This window comes from Oncorhynchus masou, chromosome 1, assembly GCF_036934945.1.
Source record: "Oncorhynchus masou masou isolate Uvic2021 chromosome 1, UVic_Omas_1.1, whole genome shotgun sequence".
Taxonomy (NCBI): domain Eukaryota; kingdom Metazoa; phylum Chordata; class Actinopteri; order Salmoniformes; family Salmonidae; genus Oncorhynchus; species Oncorhynchus masou.
In genome coordinates, this window is record NC_088212.1 from 15,988,894 (window position 1) to 16,006,779 (window position 17,886).

The window sequence follows — 17,886 nt, forward strand, 5'->3', positions numbered from 1 at the left end:
GACTGAATAAACACTGAGGACTCCTTCATTTTGTTTTAATAATCTGTACTATCCCTCTCCCTCCGTAATGGCATTGCTACTACCATCACACAGAGAAAAACAGACCCGAGTTTACCCTTTCATCTTCAACCAAGACAGCTTGGTCCACAAGCCCAACACTGTCTCTCAGGTCCCATATCAGGCCTCTTTAAGATAGCAGCAGTGATGACTGAGGCCACTACTCCTCAGTGGCTCCTGTATCTGCGTCATGGCCTGATTATCACTGCATTACCGGCAGGCTCTGCTTGATGGGTCATCTTAATCAGAATATGCCAAAACAGATACGCACCAATATGGGCATTCTATTGATGGACGCTGCCGGTTAGGCTACCATGGTTCTTGTATGTCGACACTTCTGCCTGTTAAGTTACCACAGTTGACACTTTTCTAACAACTGACAATGGTGAAATAGAGTTGGAAAACTTGTGTGTGTGTTCAGCTTTGGCTTCAGCATTGATACCTAGTGAAATGTAGTGTTTAAGCTTTTCACAAGTTGTTGGTCTCACAGACAAGCTTCAGCAAAGTACAAAGGTTCAAAACAAATTGAAAAAAAGTTTCATCTGCACTTTTAAAGTAGAAGACTAAACAAGAACAGAGCACTACTGCATTAAGGGTGCAGAAATGAGAAGTGGCGTCTTGTATCGTTTGTCAACCTCACCAGAGTGCTACAACCTTAGCAATAGAAAAGTGATGAGTGTGAGGTCATAGCCGACAACACAAGGGCATCAAAATCCCCTCACTGTCTCCCTCAGTCAGGAGAGAATCCAGAGCTCAGATAGGGTAAGCACATTATCATTATATGACCCTACTGTAAACATTACAATAGACATACAGTGGAAGTTGACATACACTTAGGAAGGAGTCATTAAAACTTGTTTTTCGACCACTCCACAAATGTCTTGTTAACAAACTATAGTTTTGGCAAGTTGGTTAGGACATCTACTTTGTGCATGACACAATTTTTCCAACAATTGTTTACAGACAAATTATTTCACTTATAATTCACTGTATTACAATTCCAGTGGGTCAGATGTTTACATACATTAAGTTGACCTGTGCCTTTAAACAGCTTGGAAAATCCCAGAAAATGATGCCATTGCTTAGAAGCTTCTAATAATTGACATCATTTGTGTCAATTGGAGGTGTACCTGTGGATGTATTTCAAGGCCTACCTTCAAACTCAGTGCCTCTTTGCTTGACATCATGGGAAAAATCAAAAGATATCAGCCAAAAAATTGTAGACCTCCACAAGTCTGGTTCATCCTTGGGAGCAATTTCCAAGCGCCTGAAGGTACCACGTTCATCTGTACTAACAATAGTACGCAAGTATAAACACCATGGGACCACGCAGCCGCCATACCACTCAGGAAGGAGACGCATTCTGTCTCCTAGAGATGAACGTACTTTAGTGCAAATCGATCCCAGAACAACAGCAAAGAACCTTGTGAAGATGATGGAGGAAACCGGTACAACAATTTCTAGGCTGCTCAGCAAGGAAGAAGCCACTGCTCCAAAACCGCCATAAAAAAAGCCAGACTACAGTTTGCAACTGCATATGGGGACAAAGATTGTACTTTTTGGAGAAATGTCCTCTGGTCTGAAGAAACAAAAATATAACTATTTGGCCATAATGCAAGCCGAAGAACACCACCCCAACCATGAAGCACGGGGTGGCAACATGTTGTGGGGGTGCATTGCTACAGGTGGGACTGGTGCAATTCACAAAATACATGTGATACAAAATACAAGTTCAAACAGGTGCCATTAATACAGGTAACGAGTGGAGGACAGAGGAGCCTTTTAAAGAAGTTGTTACAGGTCTGTGAGAGCCAGAAATCTTGCTTGTTTGTATGTGACCAAATACTTATTTTCCACCATAATTTGCAAATAAATTCATTAAAAATCCTACAATGTGATTTTCTGGATTTTTTTTCTCATTTTGTCTGTCATAGTTGAAGTGTACCTATGATGAAAATTACAGGCCTCTCATCTTTTTAAGTGGGAGAACTTGCACAATTGGTGGCTCACTTAATACCACTGTATATTGAAGCAACATCTCAAGACATCAGGAAGTTAAAGCTGGGTCGCAAATGGGTCTTCCAAATGGACAATGACCCAAACATACTTCCAAAGTTGTGACAAAATGGCTTAAGGACAACAAAGTCAAGAACCTCAATCTTATAGCAAATGTGTGGGCAGAACTGAAGAAGCGTGTGCAAGCAAGGAGGCCTACAAACCTGACTCCGTTACACCAGCTCTGTCAGGCGGAATGGGCCAAAATTCACCCAACTTATTGTGGGACACTTGTGGAAGGCTACCCGAAAAGTTTGACCTAACCATTTAAAGGCAATGCTACCAAATATTAATTGAATGTATGTAAACTTCTGACCCACTGGGAATGTGATGAAAGAAATTAAAGCTAAAATAAATCACTCTCTACTATTATTCTGACATTTCACATTCTTAAAATAAAGTGATGATCCTAACTGACCTAAGACAGGGAATTTTTACTAGGATTAAATGTCAGGAATTGCAAAAAACTTAAGTTTAAATGTATTTTGCTAAGGTGTATGTAAACTTCAGACTTCAACCATACCATAGTGCAGTCCAAGGGTTAACTAGGATTGACAGATGCCAAATATGAAATAAGCATAGATGCATGGATCTTATGTAACAAACTGGGCACCTCAAACAGTGTCAAAAAAGGTTATTTAATAAATAGACCCATTACAACACGAAAAATACACTGCTCTGTGAAACTGACATGTAGTTAAGACAATCAGCCTTATGACTGCTGGGTGTCATGTTATTTTGATCACATTGACTTCCAACAATAACCTCTCAATAATACAAAGGAGATATGATTAGACTATGAGCTTGTGTTGTAAATGCATTATAAACTTTCCACGTTGCAGTTCAATTAACAAATATAAAATTCCCCATGAAACAGGTGTTCCCCGATCGTAATATCATTTTCATGGAGAAAGCATAAATGTCCTCAAAAAATTACACTTCTCAATTACAAAAACACAGTAAAGTTAGTTTAGTGCCCAATCAAGGCAAAATACAAACCACTGTCTTTCACGATATGTTTGAAATTCTATGACCAACCTCTAGCACAAGAGAGGAAACAATGTTTTGATCCCATGAACAAAGAGAGGGTGAAACAGAGTCATTAAAGCATTTGACTGAATAGTGGAGGAGACATTACCCCCCCCCCATGACTGGAGTAAACATTACACACACCGACAAGAGTCCCTGGTGAATTTCACACACTCCTTATGGGCGAGGGGACAACCACTGACAACCCCAGCCTCATACACAGACCCCTCGCTCTATCCATTACTATGGTGGAGATGGGTTTCCCCTTTCTCTCTATCCAGGTTCTGCTGTGCGTTGTGGATCGTACAGTCCATTTGATGCTTCTTCTCCTTTCTTGTTCCTCTTCTCCCCTCCTCGTCTGGTGTGCTACTGTACAAACAGGATACTGAAAGCCATCAAGACACAGCAAAAAGCCACCCAGGGACTCTTACGTTCACCTAAAAAAAAAGAGAGCAAGAGAGAAAAAGAAAGAGTTATAAGACTGTGTTCGGTCACAATTACTCTTATATAGCAAATCGACATATTAGCAATCAGCTAAACGATTAAGAAAAAAAGGCTGTACATAGCTTACCTATTCTGGCACACTTCCAGAATATTCCCAAAATTCTGAAAGGGAACAACATATATTTAATTCAACAGCTCAAAAAAAATGTATTACTTCATTATTAAACATGGTGGCCAAACCCTAAACAATGACTTTCCCTTAAGCCACATCAAAAGGAAAGACAGAAATACTTGAGTCTGAAGATAGTGGCCAAGTCCTATCACATCCCTGCTGCTGTAGGGGGCCTATAACCAGGGGTTGAGGATGAGCTACTGAGCCATGAGGTGGCAACCAGGAAGGCCTCTTTCACAGCTCCACTGTGTGTGATAACACAGGAGAGACACTGGACAGGAGCATTATCTCCACAGAGGAGACACAGACAGGCCAGCCAGTTCACATCCGTGCTCATGTACGGGCTCTTATCGTGGTGGTAGAAGAGGAGGCAATGGCGCCTCCTATCTGAAGAAGCTCCATGATATGAATTCTACTCAGCAGGACTAGACACCTACAGTGCCTTCAGAAAGTTTTCCACATTTTGTTGTTTAACAGCCTGAAATCAAAATATATATGTTTTAATCATCTACACACAATACCCTTTAATGACCAAGTGAAAACATGTTTGTAGAAGTTTTGGCACATTTATTGAATGTGAAATACAGATATATAAATTTACACAAGTATTCACACCGCTGAGTCAAAACTTTGTAGAAGCTGAGTACAGCTGTGAGTCTCTTTGGGTAAGTCTCTAAGAGCTTTCCACACCTGGATTGTGCAACATTTCACATTATTTTCAAAATTATTCAAGCTCTGTCAAATTGGTTGCTGATCATTGCTAGACAACCATTTTCTTGCCAAAGACATTTAAGTAGATTTAAGTCAACACTAAGGAACATTCACTGTCTTCTTGGTAAGCAACTCCAGTGTAGATTTGGCCGTGTGTTTTAGGTTATTGTCCTGCTGAAAGGTGAATCCATTTTTTTCTCCTGAAAAACACACCAGTCTAACAAATACAAGCATACCCATAACACGATGATGCTTGAAAATATGGAGAGCGGTACTCAGTAATGTGTTGGATTGGATTTGCCACAGACATAACACTTTGTTTTCAGGACAAAAAGTGAATTGCTTTACCACATTTTTGCAGTATTACTTTAGTGCCTTGTTGCGAACAGGATGCGTGTTTTGGAATATTTGTTCTGCACAGGTTTCCTTCTTTTCACTTTATCAAATTGGTTAGTATTGTGACTACAATGTTGTTGATCCTTAAGTAATTACAATGCAGTTGATCTATCCTCAGTTTTCACCTATCACAGCCATTAAACTCTGTTTTAAAGTCAATATTGGCCTCATGGTGAAATCCGGCAACGGAGTTAGGAAGGACGCCTGTATCTTTGCAGTGACTGGGTGTATTGATACACCATGAACAAGTGTAATTAATAACTTCACCATGCTCAAAGGGACATTCAATGTTTTTTTTACCATCTACCAATAGGTGCCCTTCTTTGCGAGTCATTGGAAAAGCTCCCTGGTCTTTGTGGTTGAATCTATGTTTGAAATTCACTGCTTGATTGAGGGACTTTACAGATAAGTGTATGTGTGGGGTATAGAGATGAGGTAGTCATTCAAAAAGCATGTTAAACACTATTATTGCACACAGAGTGAATCCATGCAAATTATGTGACTTGTTAAGCAAATCACATTTTCACTCATTAACTTCTTTTAGGCTTGTATTAACAAAGGAGTTGAATACTTAATGACTCAAAGACATTTCAGCTTTTCTGTTGATTAAAAAACATAATTCCACTTTGACGTTATGGGGTATTGTGTGTAGGTAGGCCAGTGACAAAACATCTCAATTTAATTCATTTTAAATTCAGGCTGTACAACAAAATGTGGAAAAAGTCAAGGAGTGTGAATACCCTGTAAAACCAATTCCCCCTCAGGAGAAAAGATTTGGCATAGGTCCTCAGATCCTCAAAAGGTTCTACAGCTGCATCATCGAGAGCTTCCTGACTGGTTGCATCACTGCCTGGTATGGCAACTGCTCGGCCTCCGACCGCAAGGCACTACAGAGGGTAGTGCGAACGTTCCAGTACATCACTGTGGCTAGTCTTCCTGCCATCCAGGACCTCTATACCAGGCGGTGTCAGAGGAAGGCCATGAAAATTGTCAAAGACTTCAGCCACCCTAGTAAGAGACTGTTCTCTCTGCTACCACACGGCAAGCTGTACCGGAGCACCAAGTCTAGGTCCAAGAGTCTTCGAAACAGCTCTCCTATCCCCCCCAAATCATAAGACTGCTGAACATCTTGTCAAATAGCTACCCAGACTATTCACATCATTATCCCCCCCCCCCACCACTGCTACTCTCAGTTGTCATCTGTGCATAGTCACTTTAATTAACTCTACCTACATGTACATACTACCTCAACTAACCGGTGCCCCTCTCACATTGACTCTGTACTGGAGGCACCCCCCTGTATATATTGTTATTCTTTACTGCTCCTCTTTAATTACGTGTTACTTTTCTCTCTTATTCTTATCCATATTTTTTTAAACTGCACTGTCGGTTAGGGGCTGGTAAGTAAGCATTTCACTGTAAGGTCTACACCTGTTGTATTCGGCGCATGTGACTAATTACATGTGATTTGAATTCCGTAACTGGCATTTCTAAGACTGCATTTTCATCCACAGATTGAATATTTAGGTGTGTGTGTGGTCAGACAGATTATGCTCCTGTGTGTGTGCTAGTTGGCCAACAGCACCTCTCTAACCCAATCCCTCAATGACCAGAGCAGGCTTTCCATTCTAAACTCTTGCACTATGAAATAAATTAGCTCATGTATCTGAAGTAAATGTTTTTGGGGCAAACAGAATGTTTTCCAGGGATTGTTTTATTTTGCAACTGAAAGAGTGTAGTATAGGAAACAAGTGTTGTTTTAGGTTGTCACCAACAAATCCTTTTCACAGAGATAAGAATATTGGTCGATGTAGCAGTGATGCTAGCCTCAGAGATTCAATCAATTGCAACACGCATTGGACCCATGATGAAACATTTGCTGTGGCACATCACAACCAAAAACACTCAAGAACAAATCATTCTTGCGCAAAATACTTACTGTGTCCCTCCTAGCTCTAGCTGTGTGAAACTAGGTTACCTCAGCCTCATTATAGTGAATCATGGACTGTGTTCTCCCAAGAAAAATAATGACCCAATGGAGAGGAGAATAGGCTGGTCTAACATTCTCTGACAAGTTGTTTATTTGTTGAGAAATAAAGCAAAAATAGTTTAAAACAAGTATTAATGTGTCACTGTCAATAGCTAACAAACAAGGCTATCTAGAGGCAGGTTAATAGAAAAAGTATTGTTCTTCCAGTTGAACTTGCACTGCTTTGTCCTTATAACTGCATTATATATGGTAGTCCAGTGCAGTAATATTCCGTCTTCGGGCATAACATTGGAGAAGTGTCCCACATTAGAATGTATATCGATAGTCGGTAGGCTGTTGTTAAATTGGCATCACTGAGAAGTGCACAATAAAGTATTAAATGCAGTTGTTAGACGCTAACAGAAAAATGCAGCGAAGTACTGCGCATGGGCATAAAAAAAATTGGTCTAATTTATGCGCAAGTCTACAAAATTAGACTTTGTCCTCATGTTTCTTTGCTCACATTGTTTTGCTCACAAGCTTGGTTGTTTTTCTTATTATTCTTATTATTATTTTTCTTATTGTTTTTCCTGCTTCCACTGACAGCAAAGAGATGCCTTAGTCAGCGCATGCGCCGAGTACACGTCCTGGTAATGCATGTGAATGTTGGCCTGTATAAAGGTCTTACATCGGTTACGGAGAGAGTGATTACAAAGTCATCCGGAACATCTGATGCTCTCATGTATGCTTCAGTGTTGCTTGCTTCGAAGAGAGCATAGAAGTAATTTAGCTCGTCTGGTAGGCTTGTATCTTTACTAAGAAATGTCTTGTTTTAGAAACATTACAAAGCATGTGCAAGTCTGCTTTTAGTTTCATCTTTTATATATGCATGGCAAAAATAGATTTTGTCTGGAAAAAAATAAAAATCGGAGTGGCTTTAAGATTAAAAAAAATATCTACCTGCCACAGTGGCTGGTGGTCCAAAAAGTACATTTTAGGCCCTGGTACCATCTAACAATTGGATTTAATTATTTATTGGGCACTGTAAATAATGCCTTTTTAAAATCAGAATTTTCTACCAATTAAGGACCTTCTGACATGGAAAACTTGACACAAACAGTACAATCACAGATCGGGAATTAATTTGCAAGGTTTGCTTGTGATATACTTATAGACCTTGTTCATTGCGGTCTGTAACATGGGCTAACACCCCAAGTTGCCCTTAAATGTATAAACTGAACTCAAATGGTACCTACCCTGACTTGTTCTTGTCTAGCAGGCTGGGGGCTAGAGCTCTGATGTAGGCACATGTACAGATGAGCAGAAGAATCACAGTCAGAAGACTCTGGAAGTTAAAAATGGCAGACTGCAAGAGGAGAGAGTGACAAATGAAAGAAATGCAGCAGACTAAAATTTTCACCAAGAAAAGAGGTATCTAAACCTAGCCCAAGCCTGTAACATTAGCTAGTGGCTGCTTTTGCTGAGGACCTTCTCAAAACAATTAACCATTCCTATAAATAAGTACCATTTTAATAGTAATGTTAAATAATACACATTGGCTGTTAAGACAATGATATTATATGACTGTTGCTTCCCGTTTAAGTTTAATGCGATGGTAATGGAGGTGGGGGGGGGGGGGGGGGTGTCTTCAACCTAGCCTACCTTTTAGCCAGCTAGCTTGACTTGCTATATTTAAACATTAAGGCCCAGGGGGATGTGGTATGTGGCCAATATACCACGGCTTAGGGCTGTGGTATACGGCCATATACCACAAATCCCAGAGGCGCCTTATTGTGATTATGAACTAGTTACCAATGTAATTAGAACAGTAAACAGTATTGTTTTGTCATATGTTCAGCATCCAGGGATCAAGCCACCCGGTTTATAAATTAAGTTAAAGAAACAAGTTGAGAAAAAAAAAAAAACTTTACAAAACATTTTATATTATCACCCGAAACAATATGTATCCTGTCTTGTTAAAAAAAAGTCATATTTTGCGGTGGGTATAATTTGTGGAACATTCCGTTCCAAAAACGTTCAAGGTTGCCAACAAACAACGCACACAAAGTTGTATAGCGGCAGAATAAAACACCGGGGTAGGGAGTGGGCTATTTAATTACGTGTTTTACTCGCAATGTTTATTCCCGAAAAATGCCTGTACTCACTCTGGTAGCCTATCAACAAACTAAGAATAAATGGATGCCTATTCGGCTGCTAGTTCGCTAGGTGGATTGAGAATGTTACTTTGTATGCGTTGTTTGTTGGCAACCTTGTACTTTACGAAGTTTGACACAGATTCCTGTTGAAACGTGCCACAAATTATACCAATCCCATATTTCGCTATCTGATGAGACAGGCTCTCCTCCATATTTTGCGTTATAAAGGCTCCGCCACCAGGCAAAGACCCAGTGAAGATAATGTAAGGCGTAACGCAAAACACAGGCAAAGACTCAGTGAAGATGATGTAAGGCGTAATGAAATAGGTCACGATGTAAACGGCGCATAATGCCGCCTTCACATTCTAGTCGGAACTGGGAAACACGGAAGTGTTCGACTTACTGATTCGTTGAACGCTGCTCGTGTATAAATATAACCAGTTAGAAAGTCAGAAATGTTCAAGTTCTGACTAGCACGTGAATGCGGTATAAAACACAAAGGCATGCTACATTGGTGGCCCGGAACGGAAAGGCTAATGCCTCATTAGAAAACTGGGAACTCGGGAAAAAAAACGAGTTCCGAATGGGAAAAATCGTTTTGAACGGTCATCCAATTCGGAATTACATTTCGAAAACTCGGGCCTCTTCCTAGAGTCCCCACTTTCCAACCCGAGGATCACTGACGTCATCATTTGACCTATTTTTGAGTTCCCAAACCCGGTTGTCTTTAAAGCACCAGACGTGGCACAATTTCGTCGAGTTTGCGAACTGTTACACTGATTGGCATCTACCATGTGGACATGCAATCAACATTTAACAAATAGGCTATCAAATGAAAGGGCTAGGTCAGTATGATATGAGAAACTGAGACAACACAGATCGAGATGTTTTGTCGTGATTTATTGCCCTTGTTGTCAAAGCTAGCTAACGTTACAGTACTGTTTGCTAACAAGCAAGCTTGCTACACACACTGTCTGCAGAAACATTTGCCAGCTACTCATGTCATATAGAGCTAATTGGATACTATATACGAAAAGCTATATCAACCATTGTCACGAATTGATATTGAAAAGTTGAACAACTCTCACTCTTACCATTTTTGTAGCTAAATTTCTCAAAGCCACATCACACTTCCTCTTCGTCCTTTGAAATGACCTAGTTACTAGTGCGTCATTACGCACTCAACACAAGCCCTTCCCTGATTGGCTTACAATTTACCGGACATTTTTATGGGCTAAGTTATCAAACTTCAAATATCTTTGCTTTCAAAACATGCGTTGATTCTCTGAAGTGCAGAATTTAAAATATGGGGCACTAGCTAGCGCAAACTATTAGCTAGCTATTTCAGTTGGTTTCTTTCGTGTCAAAAACACATGCAGTCAGTGCATCATTTATTTCAGTGGTGTACAATTTAAACGCTAGAGACAGTGGCAATACCTAACCTACTTCTGAAACGCGGAAGTCAAGGTTTTACTCTGGGGTGAACTCATTCATAAGAGGCAAGTTTCATGTAAGATGTGTTTCTCTTGCGTCATGCAAGTCACAACATTTTTTTATTCATAATGAATGTGTGCAAAGTTGATTGAGAAGTTGCTTGCTTACTTCCTGATGAAGGTGTGGTCAATATCAAATGAGCTACATTTAAATGGAGGAAAAATAGTGAACGATACTAGCTAGTTATCAAAAGTTCGGTACAACACAGTCATGTGTTATATTATTTATAGTAGAACTCTCAGCGAACAGTGACAGTTTTCCGACAGTTTACAATCATGTAGGCAGGGAAGGAGAAGATTAACAATTGGACATTACTAAAGTTTCTACATTTCAGGTTGCTGTTATGGGTGTAAACATTCAAACAGTTACTGGCAATAATGTGCTCTCTTTTTCTCTGACGTTAGACATGTTTGTGGTCATTTCCTCACGTCACAAGTTTTCACAATATGCCCCCTCCCTCCGACTATACCTCGAAGACATCTTGACATGATTGCATTTAAACCATGTTTTATGATCTCCCCAACGCCTGCCTCTTAGACACTCCTAATGTACCATTTAATGCAAGAATTTTGAATCGAAACCACACATAAATCAACTGTGTTATACAGTAAAATGCAGAGGGAATTTGGTCATGATTTCTTGGAATTGAGACTTGTTAGCTCCAGAAGTGTTTATTTGAATCGGATTTGGAATGTTTGAATTACAACAATCTATTTTAAATAACACACTGCACACTAGCCTTCTTCACCTAGTTATTATTGATATTAAAAAGACATGTCCTTGATTAAATCATTTAAGGTACTGGTCATGAGTCGACAAGACAATAATCAAAGTTCCCAGGGGGGTATTCACTAGGATCCAAACAGGGAGGGACTTACTGGAATTTGTCCAATAGGAGTTTTCATTGCAAAACCTTTCGCTATGGTCCAAAAGTTTTGCTACAGTGTGCGACTAATGAATACACACGTGGTGTTCCAATGACTAGTATGTTACACAATTAGTCATGTAAATAAAGTGTTGCAGGGTTGGTACAAATTATTGTTTCAACTGTGATGCCTCGTGGTTTATGTATTTAGGCCTACACAATTAAATATTTTCATTTTCCATTATTTAGATATGCAAAAAGTAAGCTACAAAGTAGTTAATGAGCATGTCTACAACATTGTGCAAGCCATGGACAGGTGGGACTATATACCATGTAGGCAATTCACCTGCCAATGTAATGACCATTAACATTGGTTTCAGTGCCACTTGATATGCCCTGAAGCGTCACTTTTAACAAAAAATATTGAGACACCATATTTTTCAATCATGCCCAATCTGTTCAAATTCCCATGGGCTGATCATGAACGACTGGTGGGGGAGGGGCGAGCGACTTCATGAACGAGGTCTAGTAGCAAAACAAAGTCCCAATATTTCACAGTGCTGTTGTCATGCCGCCAAAGTGATTCTCTGATGTTTCTGCCCATAGGCAAATCATCAGTTTTGCAAGTGCAGAGCATGTTGGGAATGTCAGTTAATTACACTGCTGGTTGTCCAGGCCTTGGCTGCAGTGACTTGGCTATATGTAATTAGAGAATCACTTATCTCTTGGAAGCACCTTGAATTAGTGGCTGGGGTTGTTTGACTTCATATCCTCCATAACTCATCCTCTATAGAGAATGACCTTTTATCACCTAGGCCTAGTTCACATTTTTCAGGCAGCTCAATGTGCCCTATACAAGATCATAGTGTCACATGGCCGTAATCTATTTCTTTCTGGTACATTTGTTTTGAATTTGACAAAATCATTTCCCTTGTAATCAAAAGAGATTTGCATATAACAGTTTGTAATGTTTTTTATTTTCACCGTTATTTAACCAGGTAGGCCAGTTGAGAACAAGTTCTCATTTACAGCTGCAACCTGGCCAAGATAAAGCAAAGCAGTGTGACAAAAACAACAACACAGAGTTACACATGGGATAAGCAAACGTACAGTTGATAACACAAAATAAAACATCTATGTACAGTGTGTGCACATGTAGTAAGATTAGGGAGGTAAGGCAATAAATAGGCCATAGTGGCAAAATAATTACAATTTAGCATTTCACTGGAGTGATAGATGTGCAGATGATGATATGCAAGTAGAGGTACTGGGGTGCAAAAGAGCAAAAAAAAAATAACAATATGGAGATAAGGTAGTTGGGTGTGCTATTTACAGATGGGCTGTGTACAGGTACAGTGAAATATGCTCTGACAGCTGATGCTTAAAATTAGTGAGGGAGATTTAAAAGCTCCAGCTTCAGTGATTTTTGCAATTCATTCCAGTCATTGGCAGCAGATAACTGGAAGGAAAGGCGGCCAAAGCAGGTGTTGGCTTTGGGGATGACCAATGAGATATACCTGCTGGATCGTGTGCTACGGGTGGGTGTTGCTATGGTGACCAGTGAGCTGAGATAAGGCAGGGCTTTTCCTAGCAAAGACTTATAGATGACCTGGAGCCAGTGGGGTTGGCAACGAATATGTAGCGAGGGCCAGCCAACGAGAGCATACAGGTCGCAGTGGTGGGTAGTGTATGGGGCTTTAGTGACAAAACGGATGGCGCTGTGATAGACTGCAATACCGGTCAAAAGTTTTAGAACACCTACTCATTCAAGGGTTTTTCTTTATTTGTACTATTTTACATTGTAAAATAATGGTTAAGACATCAAAACGATAAAATAACACATATGGAATCATGTAGTAACCAAAAAAATTGTTAAACAAATAAAAATATATTTTATATTTGAGATTCTTCAAAGTAGCCACCCTTTGCCTTGATGACAGCTTGGCACATTCTTGGTTTTCTCTCAACCGGCTTCATGAGGTAGTCACCTGGAATGCATTTAAATTAAAAGGTGTGCCTTGTTCAAAGTTAATTTGTGGAATTTCTTCCCGTGTTTGAGCCAATCAGTTGTGTTGTAACAAGGTAAAGTGGTATACGGAAGATAGCCCTATTTGGTAAAAGACCAAGTTCTTATTATGGCAAGAACAGCTCAAATAAGCAAAAAGAAACGACAGTCCATCATTACTTTAAGACATGATTGTCAATCAATACCGAACATTTCAAGAAATTTGAAAGTGTCTTCAAGTGTCGTCGCAAAAACCATCAAGTGCTATGATGAAACTCTCCCATGAGGACCGCCACAGGAAAGGAATACCCAGAGTTGCCTCTTCTGCAGAGGATAAGTTCGTTAGAGTTACCTGCCTCAGAAATTGCAGCCCAAATAAATGCTTCACAGAGTTCAAGTAACAGACACATCAACTGTTCAGAGGAGACTGCGTGAATCAGGCCTTCATGGTCGAATTGCCAAAAATAAACCACTACTAAAGGACACCAATAAGAAGAAGATACTTGCTTGGGCCAAGAAACACGAGCAATGGACATTAGACCGGTGGAAATTTGTCCTTTGGTCTGGAGTCCAAATTGGAGATTTTTGGTTCCAACCGTCATGTCTTTGTGAGACGAGGTGTGGGTGAACGGATGATCTCTGCATGTGTATTTTCCACCTTAAAGCATGAAAGCGGAGGTGTTATGGTGTGGGTGTGCTTTGCTGGTGACACTGTCTGCGATTTATTTTGAATTCAAGGCAAACTTAACCAGCATGGCTACCTCAGCATTCTGCAGCGATACGCCATCCCATCTGGTTTGGGCTTAGTGGGACTATAATTTGTTTTTCAAAAGGACAATGACCCAACACATCTCCAGGCTGTGCAAGGGCTATTTTTGTACCACAAAGGAGAGTGATGGAGTGCTGCATCAGATGACCTGGCCTCCACAATCCCCCGACCTCAACCGAATTGAGATGTTTTTTTGATGAGTCGGACCGCAGAGTGAAGGAAAAAGGCAGCCAACAAGTGCTCAGCATATGTGGGAACTCCTTCAAGACTGTTGGAAAAGCATTCCAGGTGAAGCTAGTTGAGAGAACGCCAAGAGTGGGCAAAGCTCTCATCAAGGCAAAGGATGGCTGAATCTCAAAATAAAATATATTTTGGCATGTTTAACACTTTTTTGATTACTACATGATTCCAAATGTGTTATTTCATAGTGTTGATGTCTTCACTATTATTCTACAATGTAGAAAATATTAAGAATAAAGAAAAACCCTTGAATGAGCAGGTGTGTCCAAACATTTGTGTAGATATATATTTTTTAACCTTTATTTAACTAGGCAAGTCAGTTAAGAACAAATTCTTATTTTCAATGACGGCCTAGGAACAGTGGGTTAACTGCCTGTTCAGCGGCAGAACGACGATGTACAGTGGGGCAAAAAAGTATTTAGTCAGTCACCAATTGTGCAAGTTCTCCCACTTAAAAATATGAGAGAGGCCTGTAATTTTCATCATATGTACACTTCAACTATGACAGACAAAATGAGGAAAAATAATCCAGAAAATTACAATGTAGGATTTTTAATGAATTTATTTGCAAATTATGGTGGAAAATAAGTATTTGGTCACCTACAAACAAGCAAGATTTCTGGCTCTCACAGACCTGTAACTTTTTCTTTAAGAGGCTCCTCTGTCCTCCACTCATTACCTGTATTAATGGCACCTGTTTGAACTTGTTATCAGTATAAAAGACACCTGTCCACAACCTCAAACAGTCACACTCCAAACTCCACTATGGCCAAGACCAAAGAGCTGTCAAAGGACACCAGAAACAAAATTGTAGACCTGCACCAGGCTGGGAAGACTGAATCTGCAATAGGTAAGCAGCTTGGTTTGAAGAAATCAACTGTGGGAGCAATTATTAGGAAATGGAAGACATACAAGACCACTGATAATCTCCCTCGATCTGGGGCTCCACGCAAGATCTCACCCCGTGTAGTCAAAATGATCACAAGAACGGTGAGCAAAAATCCCAGAACCACACGGGGGGACCTAGTGAATGACCTGCAGAGAGCTATGACCAAAGTAGCAAAGCCTTCCATCAGTAACACACTACGCTGCCAGGGACTCAAATCCTGCAGTGCAGACATGTCCCCCTGCTTAAGCCAGTACATGTCCAGGCCCATCTGAAGTTTGCTAGAGAGCATTTGGATGATCCAGAAGAAGATTGGGAGAATGTCATATGGTCAGATGAAACCAAAATACAACTTTTTGGTAAAAACTCAACTCGCCGTGTGTGGAGGACAAAGAATGCCGAGTTGCATCCAAAGAACCACCATACCTACTGTGAAGCATGGGCGTGGAAACATCATGCTTTGGGGCTGTTTTTCTGCAAAGGGACCAGGACGACTGATCTGTGTAAAGGAAATAATGAATGGGGCCAAGTATCGTGAGATTTTGAGTGAAAACCTCCTTCCATCAGCAGGAGATGAAACGTGGCTGGGTCTGTCAGCATGACACTGCACCGGACAATGAAGGATTGGCTTCGTAAGAAGCATTTCAAGGTCCTGGAGTGGCCTAGCCAGTCTCCAGATCTCAACCCCATAGAACATCTTTGGAGGGAGTTGAAAGTCTGTGTTGCCCAGCAACAGCCCCAAAACATCACTGCTCTTGAGTAGATCTGCATGGAGGAATGGGCCAAAATACCAGCAACAGTGTGTGAAAACCTTGTGAAGACTTACAGAAAACATTTGACCTCTGTCATTGCCAACAAAGGGTATATAACAAAGTATTGAGATAAACCATAATTTGCAAATAAATTCATTAAAAATTCTACAATATGATTTTTTTTCTCATTTTGTCTGTCATGGTTGACGTGTACCCATGATGAAAATTATAGAGGTCTCTGTCATCTTTTTAAGTTGGAGAACTTGCACAATTGGTGGCTGACTAAATACTTTTTTTGCCCCACTGTATATATACACTGTTCAAAAAAATAAAGGTCTGGATTTGGAGTCACACTCAAAATTAAAGTGGAAAACCACACTTCAGGCTGATCCAACTTTGATGTAATGTCCTTTAACAAGTCAAAATGAGGCTCAGTAGTGCCTGTATGAACTCCCTACAACGGCTGGGCATGCTCCTGATGGTCTCCTGAGGGATCTCCTCCCAGACCTGGACTAAAGCAACCACCAACTCCTGGACCGTCTGTGGTGCAACGTGGCGTTGGTGGATGGAGCGAGACATGATGTCCCAGATGTGCTCAATTGGATTCAGGTCTGGGGAACGGGTGGGCCAGTCCATAGCATCAATGCCTTCCTCTTGCAGGAACTGCTGACACACTCCAGCCACATGAGGTCTAGCATTGTCTTGCATTAGGAGGAACCCAGGGCCAACCGCACCAGCATATGGTCTCACAAGGGGTCTGAGGATCTCATCTCAGTACCTAATGGCAGTCAGGCTACCTCTGGCAAGCACATGGAGGGCTGTGCGGCTCCCCAAAGAAATGCCACCCCACACCATGACTGACCCACTGCCAAACCGGTCATGCTGGAGGATGTGTGAACCTGCTTTCATCTGTGAAGAGCACAGGGCGCCAGTGGCGAATTTGCCAATCTTGGTGTTCTCTGGCAAATGCCAAACGTCCTGCACGGTGTTGGGCTGTAAGCACAACCCCCACCTGTGGACGTCGGGCCCTCATACCACCCTCATGGAGTCTGTTTCTGACCGTTTGAGCAGACACATGCACATTTTTGGCCTGCTGGAGGTCATTTTGCAGGGCTCTGGCAGTGCTCCTCCTGCTCCTCCTTGCACAAAGGCGGAAGTAGCGGTCCTGCTGCTGGGTTGTTGCCCTCCTACGGCCTCCTCCACGTCTCCTGATGTACTGGCCTGTCTCCTGGTAGCGCCTCCATGCTCTGGACACTACGCTGACAGACACAGCAAACCTTCTTGCCACAGCTCGCATTGATGTGCCATCCTGGATGAGCTGCACTACCTGAGCCAATTGTGTGGGTTGTAGACTCCGTCTAATGCTACCACTAGAGTGAAAGCACCACCAGCATTCAAAAGTGACCAAAACATCAGCCAGGAAGCATAGGAACTGAGAAGTTGTCTGTGGTCACCACCTGCAGAACCACTCCTTTATTGGGGGTGTCTTGCTAATTGCCTATAATTTCCACCTGTTGTCTATTCCATTTGCACAACAGCATGTGAAATTTATTGTTAATCAGTGTTGCTTCCTAAGTGGGCAGTTTGATTTCACAGAAGTGTGATTGACTTGGAGTTACATTGTGTTGTTTAAGTGTTCCCTTTATTTTTTTGAGCCGTGTATATACATTAAAGAAATATTACAGTCGTATTTTACATATAGAATTTCCATCTCTTTCAATGAACAGACTGCGCATAAAGAACAAGTGCTTGTTTGGATTTAACCCCAAAAAATATTTAATTGTTTTTATTTCCAAGATTTCATCATGGCAAAATATTTCATTCACAACATGTATTTCCACCCTTTTTTAAATGTACCCCCTGTTTTTTTTGTCTTAATAGACAAG

General features: G+C 40.9%; 1 protein-coding gene and 1 pseudogene across 1 annotated transcript; one reads left to right on the forward strand and one right to left on the reverse strand.

Moving 5' to 3' along the window:
- Positions 1–2,736: 2,736 nt before the first annotated feature.
- On the reverse strand, positions 2,737–10,157 carry LOC135520764 (protein kish-A). Its single transcript, XM_064946578.1, has 4 exons — positions 10,084–10,157; positions 8,090–8,199; positions 3,713–3,747; positions 2,737–3,578 (listed from the first exon to the last, which is right to left on the reverse strand). Exons 1-4 carry the CDS (start codon positions 10,084–10,086, stop codon positions 3,508–3,510), a joined length of 219 nt encoding a protein of 72 aa, XP_064802650.1. The 5' UTR covers positions 10,087–10,157; the 3' UTR covers positions 2,737–3,507.
- Positions 10,158–10,323: 166 nt separating this feature from the next.
- Positions 10,324–17,886, forward strand: part of LOC135546884 (DNA repair protein XRCC4-like) — a 59,824-nt pseudogene continuing 52,261 nt past the window's right edge.

Coding starts and splice junctions, on each gene's coding strand:
- LOC135520764 (XM_064946578.1), bottom strand. Junction 3,748..8,089: donor CTAGACAAGAACAAGTCAGG/GTAGGTACCATT, acceptor GTTCCCTTTCAG/AATTTTGGGAATATTCTGGA. Junction 3,579..3,712: donor CTGGAAGTGTGCCAGAATAG/GTAAGCTATGTA, acceptor CTTTTTTTTTAG/GTGAACGTAAGAGTCCCTGG.